At 60.1% G+C, this 8,189-nt stretch overlaps 1 protein-coding gene across 1 annotated transcript; it reads right to left on the reverse strand.

Annotated features, from left to right (window-relative positions):
* Positions 1–418: 418 nt before the first annotated feature.
* LCAT (lecithin-cholesterol acyltransferase) lies at positions 419–7,421 on the reverse strand. The gene is made up of 6 exons (XM_080552589.1): positions 7,189–7,421; positions 4,324–4,480; positions 3,733–3,848; positions 3,290–3,385; positions 2,772–2,996; positions 419–1,591 (listed from the first exon to the last, which is right to left on the reverse strand). Exons 1-6 carry the CDS (start codon positions 7,334–7,336, stop codon positions 981–983), a joined length of 1,353 nt encoding a protein of 450 aa, XP_080408715.1. The 5' UTR covers positions 7,337–7,421; the 3' UTR covers positions 419–980.
* Positions 7,422–8,189: the final 768 nt, after the last annotated feature.

Here is an 8,189-nt window from a genome sequence, read left to right on the forward strand (position 1 = left end):
GTCCTGATGGCCGTGTGGCTTTTCTGAAAGCCCCCATCTCCCGGGGTCCTGTCAGGAAATGAGAATTTCACAGCACCTCCTGGGTCGGGAGGGACCCCCAAGGACCACCGAGTCCACCTCTGGGCTCAGCACAGGGCCACCTAGGAGCCAGCCCATGTGTCTGAGAGCGTTGTCCAAACGCTTCTTCAACACTGACAAGCCTGGGGCCGTGGCTGCTTCCCTGGGGAGCTTGTTCCAGCGCCCAACCACACTCTTGGGGAAGAACTTTATCCCAGGACCACGCCTGAACTTCCCCAGATGCAGCTTTGAGCCCTTCCCTTGCATCCCATCGCTGCTCACCACGGAGTTTCAGCTACACGTTGGTTATCACCCAGTCGCACTAGCGGAGCCGAGCTGCAAAATACCACACGAAGGCGGCTCAAGGTGTAGAAGCCAGGTATATTTATTATTTGGTAGATCTGCTGATTCTAAGCCGGTCTTGCACTGGGGGCCCAGCTCGTTGCCTGCATGCCGGAGGCTGGCGGGGGCTCTCCTGCAAGCCGTGCCCGTCCTCCTGCCCGTGCCCACCCCGATGGCTGCCCCGGCACCGCGAGCCCACCCGTGCTACACGGCTGCTCACAGACCCTGGCAAGGCACCGTCCTGCGTGGACAAAGGCTACGGCACCACGGTCTGAAGTGTCTAAAGATAGCTTGCTAGCGATGAGGGCTTGCACACACAGCATAATCCACGAGTGTGATGTTAATGAGCTGGCAGCGCGGTTAATTATCCATCCGCTAGTGGGAAGTGACAAGCCTCTGAAGTGTAATTAATCACCGTTCCCAAAACAAAAAAACAATCAGAGTGGAAGTGGGTGCCAGCCCATCCACCCGAGCTGTTGGTCTTGCTCCTTCTCATAGATACCCAACTCTGAGTCCTTTGCCCCCCTGCACGCCAGCTTCTGGTGGATACCAGCATGGAGGGAAGCTGGCCACCATCTCCTTCAGTTCTTCCCCCTCCTCCCTACCTCCGGGCTGGATCTCACAGCACCCATCTGCCCCAGCTCTCCCTGCTCCTTGGTGCCAGCCCCGACCTGCAAGCTCCCCAACAGTATTTCATTGATGGAGCTCAACGTCAGGTTGCTGAAGACCATATTGAGGTGATCAATGCCTCGCAGCTCCTGGATATGGACTTTCTGCTTCTGCTGGTTGCGCCACCGCTTGCACAGCTCTGAACTGCGTCTGTTGACAGTGTCATCCCCATCCCCATAAATCATGTCCACGGGGTCCTCATAAGGGAAATGCTCATCATATATGTAAGTTTCCACGGTGGGATAGCCTGTGCCATAGAGGCAATATGTGTCCACACCAGGAGGGGGTAAGCCCTTCAGCAAGTCCTTCATGTCCTCCCACATGTACCAGCCATCCTCCAAGTTGACATCGGTGAAGAACTGCTTGTAGTCCCGGTAGGTGTAATTGTAGGAGGGTGTGGAGATGAAAATGTGGTCCTCAGGCCAGGCCAGGCTTGTTGGGAACATCCAGGGGCTGGTGGTGGTCATGCGCTGCTCTTCACGCAGCTTGATATTGGACATAAGTGGGATGCCCTGATTATCACCTGCAGGACATAAGGACTCATCAGAAACAGGGAGAAGAAAAGTACCAAAGTAAGGGTGAGAGGGGCCAACAGTGTTCACAACAGTGTGTCTTCTCCTCATTCCTCGGCAGGGCTCTTCCCTGCATTTCTGCATCTCTCCAGGGTGTCAGAGGGAGCACGTGCAGTGCATGTGCAGGACACGATGGATCCCTACATACTGCCTAACATACTCGGCGTTTGCCCAAGGTTTGCCACCTCTCAGCCACTCTAGACTCACAGCATGCACCTACTGTGGCAAGGCTGTCAATATCCAGAACAAACACCAAAACTCTTCTCTCGGGCTTTAACCCTCCAGCTGAAGAAGGGGCTTAGTGTAGACAAACCTGGAGGTATGGTGGCACTGACCAACCCAGCCCTGGGCTTTCCCTGCAAGCCCTACACCTCCACGCATGGGTGACCTGAGCCCAAGGGGGCTGATAGCAGGTGGGCAACCTGCATTGCCTCCTGCAAGCCTGGGTGTTTTTGGTGTGTCTGGAGTCCTAAGACCGTGCAACGATCTTAGATGACCTTAAAAAAAATTCTCTGGACTGTGTAACAACTAAGAATGATGCAAGGGGTCAGATGTTAAAATTTTCAAGCACATGATTTTAAATAAATTCCTTGCATTTTGGAGTCTCAGCTTGTGACTTGTAGATATTTGGGCTGTCAGCATTAGGCAATTGATTGTGGCTTTCTGGACTGAAAAGAAGCTAAAGAGGAACTGGGTGAAGGGAGTTTAAAGCCTGAAAAAAAGCTTATGGGGGATGGGCTCTGATACATGGGGAGATGCCAGCAAGTGGTGCAGGACAGTGCGAGGGTCCCTTCAGTGGCCTCCGTGTCCTCTGCTACAGAAGGGTCGTACAGCTAGGAGCAAAGGTCGATCTGCCTCACAATCCTGCACCATCGGAGGCAGTGTGGATGTCTGCGGAGGCAGCGAGAAGAGGGTGAGCTCTCCAGACTGCTTCCCTGGCCCCACAATTTGTGTCTGAAGCATTTTCTTGCCGAGGATGGGCAGTTCTGGGTTCAAGGAGCACCCCTAGCCCCCGGCTGTTTGTCCCCCACCTCTTCCACCGCAGTGTCTGGTCCCTGCTCACTGCCACCCTTCCATTTCTGCAGGAGAGAAAGAAAACAAAGAAGTCTCTGCACACGAGAAATCACTCACCAGATGCCAGGACACGCAGGGGCTTGACGGACCCTCCCCAGGGCGCACCCAGGGAGATGAAGCCCCCGATGTACTGATCTTTCCAGGCTTGTCTCTGCTGTAGCAAGAAGTAGAGGACGTTGAGGTTGCCCATGCTGTGCGCAATGAGGAAGACACGCTGCTGGTACTCATCGTGCATCTCCTCTATCAGCGCCTTCAGGTTCTGGAAGTATTCAGGTTGCTCCTCTGTGGGCAAGAGAGGCACCAACTCGTGGGCAGCTCAGTCATGGCCACAGGGCTGACCCCAAGAGCCCCAGCTGGAGAGAAGTGTGGACACAGCCACCAGAAGTGCCACCAGGCACATTCACGTTAGAGTGCTGCTGGTGGCCAAGTGCTCATTGACACAGCCAGCCAGCCCTGTCCAGGGGTTCCTCCATGCTGAAGCATCCCCCTACTCCTGTCAGCGTGCTGGCCTGCTCACCGAGAGCCATCCTGCCTCCCTCCCCGCATGCGTGACCTGGTCACAACCCTAGACTTACGGGGCCCGACCCTCCAGTCATAGGGCGCTGCCCGAACCGTCTGGTCCCTCACGTAGCCGTTGTTCACCAGGTTCTGCACCAGGGTGTGCAGGTAACCTGCAGAGAGAGAACAGATGGGAATTAGGTCTACGGTCTTCTCCTGTTATACTTTTTCCACCCTGATCCTATTCACAGCCAGAATTCCCTTTGATAAGCTCGATTGTTCCGGTCAGAGATAGTGGCTGTGTGTGTCCTGGAAGCATGACGCACTGGGGTCAAGGCACTCGGAGTGGGAAGGGAATGTGTCCCTGGGGTCAGCGTCCCTCACGCCTGGGTGACCTGGGCTCCATCAGCTCTGCAGAACCAGGCTGGGATGAACCTTGTGAGCGTGGAGACTCCTCTGCTGGAGGGTGTTTGGGAGCCCTGGACACCCTGTGCCTCTCCACGAAGCTGGCTCCTCTCACCTGCCAGTTTGCTCTGGTCCAGGTATTCCACAGAATAGGTCTTGCCGAAGCCAGGTACACGGATGTGCACCCCAGGGGCATTGGACATTTTCCGAGAGGTTCGGTTGTACACCACCCTGCAGGGACAGGACAGAAGATAGGAGCAGGGCCGTGTCCGTGGGGGACAGGGTAGAGATCACCAGGTGGCAGCTTGGCCCCAGGGGCCTGTTTCCAAGTCTTGTGTGGATGGGGACATGGACTGGTGCTGAGCCAGTGTCCCCATGTCGCTCTGGGCTCCTGTATTTGGGCAGGAAGCTCCGTGGAGCAGGCTGCAGTGTCTCTCTGGCCCTGCTGCCATGGGCAGGGTGGCAGCATCTCTAGGAGGTGCTGAGGACGGCCTGGCTGGCACGAGCACGTGGTGGGGATGTGGAAAAGGGGCAGGCATTTGGAAAGCACCGGTGAGAGCTGTGTTCAGAATGCACGGTCCAGGCAGGACGGTGCTCCCGTGTTTCTGTGTGTGTGCTGGGTCAAGGCCAGAGAGGGAGGAGAGGGGAGGGAGATCCCTGGTAGGTCATTTCCCTGGGGACCTCCCGGGATGGGGGTGAGCGGTACCTGGTGTTATCGATCCAGCAGTCAACTCCCACTGGCAGGAATGTGTTGAGGTTGAGCCAGATGGTGAAATAGTCCTCAGTTTTGCGGTAGCACATCCAGTTCACCACATCTGGCTTGTCCAGCTTGGCTTCCAGCTGGTTCCCAAGACACCCGGGCACTGCAGGCACCACAGAAAGAGACCAGGGCCAGCTAGACCCCATCTCTGTGGGGCTGCCTGGTCCCATGCTTCCCTAGCCTCCATCCTCCCCTGGGGCTGCCTGGCTGGGGACACCCGGGGACCTGGACCTGCTGTGGGATGCTGTTGGAGGCAGCACCCACGGAAAACAGCCTGCCCAGGCCCTGGTCCCTGCCAAGCACAACGCATCTGAGGGCACTTGGAGATGCGGGGTGAGCACAAAAGTGGTGGCACCGTGCTAAAAGCACGTCCCTGGGGACCACTGAGCTGCCTCTCCCCACCACGTGCGCTCTGCGCTGCGACACCCAGCCAAGAGCTGCCGCCACCACCCAGCGCCCACCCAAGCGTGAGGAGATACACCAGCATGAAGCAGCCTGGTGCATCTCCCCCTGCATGGCTGCCTTTCCATGCTCCTCTCCTCTCTGCAGCCACAGGGATAGAGCCGGAGCTCCTTGGGGCTGCCCAGCCCCACCGTGTCCCCTGCCCTACAAATCACACCCATCGGTTTGCCCAGGGTAGCAGAGGCCCTGGGGAGGTGTCCAGGGTGAAAGTTGTCCCAGTGCTGATGCCCAAGGCCCACACACTGTTTTCCTGAACTTTAAACCCTCCATGTAGGCTGAACAAGGTCTCTGAAATGGTTCGGAACCGCTCCCTGTGGGAATTCAGTGCAAATATCACATACGGTAAACACAACCCCGTTTTAACCAAGTTCACTGCCTGCCACATGTGACCAGGGCCCTGCCTCTGGGACCTGCGCTGCGGTTCCCTGGCAGGGACAGGGGACGCTCACTATGGAGATTGCTCCCGGATAGCATGCAGGATCTGAGACCTCCCCCAAAGCACTGGACAAGGATGAGAAGTGAAGGGACCACAGGGGACAGTGGCTGCCAGGCTGGTGGGATGGGAGCGCCGGGTGCTGAGTGAACCCGGCAGCCCTAGCAGGTCCCCAACTGTGTCAAGGACACGGGTTTGAGAGAGCCGTAGCAGTGTCCCTGCGGCGGGGTGCAAGGTCAACCTCGCCCAGAGATGCTCCAGCCTCATCCCACCCACCACAGCCACAGCTCCACGGCATGGCACAGCTTTCCCAGGGATGCAGGGACATCCAAAAGCCTCGTCCCATGCAAGGGGGGAATGGGATCTGCTGGTTGCCTTGCTCAACCTGCTTCATGGCTCCTTCACCCTTGTGGAGGCTCCCTGTGGATACGGGGAAGGTCTAATCCTGCCTTTAAAGCAGGGTGAGGGTCAGCACATCCTTCCCCGTACACAAGTGGATGCTGGTGGAGGAGACCCCAGGCGTGGGATGGGGCGGGCAGAGGACTGCTGGACCTGCCCAGGGAGCGAGCAGAGCGGGTGGCAGCTCCTGGGGCAGGTGGTCACCCCCAGTCCCATGGGGGACTGCCCCCTCAAGGGTGCTGGGGGCAGCTATTTACCCTCCTCCTGCTGCCCCTTCTCCCCCCCATCCCCCGGGGCAGCCAGCAGCCCCAGTGTGCGTAGTCCTGAGCTCTGCCTCGCCTCGGAGAGGACATTAGGTAATTATTAAGGGAGCTCCTGTGGGGGCGGAGGGGTTATCGTGGGTCCCAAGGGCACTGGGGGTTTCTGGGACGCCTGGCCCAGGGGGATGGGCTGCACGCCCATGGTGTCCCGACCACCCCAGCACCATGGCTTGGGCACAGGGCAGGGGTGAGGCTAGTGCTGGGGGCGCAGGGCAGAGCCAGGAACCCCTGCTGCTGGGATGGGGAGAAAGGGAGGTCCTGGGGGGGCTTGGACTGGGGCTGCATGGGGGTCTGAGCAAGCTGCAGCCAGGTGCAAGAGCGTTGTGGAGATGCTCTTGTTGCTGCAGGCCATCCTGAGAAGAGGGGACGGTGCCACGCCACCCCCTGCTCTACGTGGTGACAGCCACTGGGGCCTCCTGGCCACCGAGGCTCCAGGCACTGTCCCTCCAACCACGCCGTGCCAGAGGCTGGGGGCACGGCCGCCCCTGCCAGGCTGTGGTGCTCAGCGCGGGTTGCCCTGGCACATGCAGAACTCCATGGGCACGGGTGTTCAAAGGGTCAGCCTTCAGACGTTCTGCTTTTTCTCTTCTCTTTTTAAAAGGGAAACTCCGTTTGATTAAAAAAAAAAAGAGAGAGAGAGAGAGAGAGAGAAAAATAACCCCTCTGCTCAGAACAGGTCCTGTGGCAAAATCCCATGCCAAGTCCCCAGAGACGGCACAGGGGGCACAGGAAGGCTGGCCACAGCCGTGCACCACCAGGAGGTGTTTGCAAGCAGCCCTGGCCAGGCAGCGGGACTGGTGCTCCATCCCCACGTCCCTAGGTGGTGCCCCAACCTCTTCTGCCTCTCCGTGCACCTCTGGTATCGCCAACGCCCTGGCAGGGTGGTCTGATGTGAGACAGGCACCCTCCTGGAGCATTAGGGGATGGAGCAACCATCACTGGGGAGCAGCAGCAAGCACGGGGCTGGGGCAGACGGCAGGGGAGCAAGGGGTGGTAGATCCCATCCCGTTGGAACAGCAGTGGGGAGCTGCAGCCCCCCGTGCCTCTGCCAGCAGACCCCTCCCCGAGCAGAGCAAGCCCTGACCCCCCCTCGGCCATGCTGGGGTCTCTGATAAGTTGGGCAGAGACTGCAAAGTGCCCCGGCCTCACCACCAGCACCCGGGCGGGCGGGCTGGGGCCGGGCAGATGTGACCTTACCGAGCACCACGGGCGGCGTGCTGTTGGTCGGGGGTGCCTCTGGGGTGGAGGTGGGTGGGAAGAGGACATTGAAGAGCCAGAACTGGGACGCGGGCTGCGGGAGCAGCAGCAGCGTCAGCAGCGCAAACCCAGCGCCCGTCCTCCCCATGGCCAGCTTGGCTGGGCTTCCCTCCGGACGTCGCCAAGCAAACAGCCTTTTATATTTTACGCAGGTCCAGGCAGAGGCGCTCGGGCCGCAGGGGAGGGGAGAGCTGCAAGGGGCTGGCCGTGATGGGGAGGAGGGACGGGGAGGGACGAAGGCCCAGCCTTGCGGACATGCCATGGACTCTCTGCATGCCCGGAGCCCTGCCCGCGGGTGTGAGCAGACCTGGGGGCTCAACCCATGGCCTCACGGTGCCTGAGCTGTGTGCGGGGACGGTGACCGCCACGTGCCTCCAGAGGGTGACGCTGGGCTGGGGCCATGCCAGGGCAGCCCCCTGTGCACCGGGATCTCTGCAAAACCATTGCTGTGACTCGGAGTCGAACCGAGGTCGCTGCGGCCACAGCGCAGAGTACTGACCACTATACGATCACAGCAGCGCGGCGGAGGCCGTGCGCTCCGGGCCTTGCCTCGGGCCCTGCTCCCCCCCTGCCTCCCTCAGAGGATCCACGGCTGCCCTCGGGCATCCCGCGGTGCCAGGAGAAGGGGCAGAGCTGGAGGAGGCCGTGCTTGGCCTTTGCAGTGTGTCCCGGGATCCGTGGCTCCGCGGGCCCATCCCTGTGTGGGGCGAGGAGCTGGTGGTGCTGGGGCGCAGGCTTCGGGGCTGCTGCTGCACGGGGAGAGCGGAGCCAGGCACTGGCATGGGGCAGAGGCTGCTCCAGGCCACTGCTCTCAGAAGCAGGAGCCCCAGGACGTGCCCAGTCCCCAGCCCCGTCTCTCCCCCAGGTCAGGCGCTGCCCGTCCTGCCTTCAGCCAGCCCCACACCGGAGCTGCCCCGCGGAGCTGCCCCTTCCCTGCCCAG

The sequence above is a fragment of the Anser brachyrhynchus genome, assembly GCF_964034855.1.
Source record: "Anser brachyrhynchus genome assembly, chromosome: 12".
In the NCBI taxonomy this organism is placed as follows: Eukaryota; Metazoa; Chordata; class Aves; order Anseriformes; family Anatidae; genus Anser; species Anser brachyrhynchus.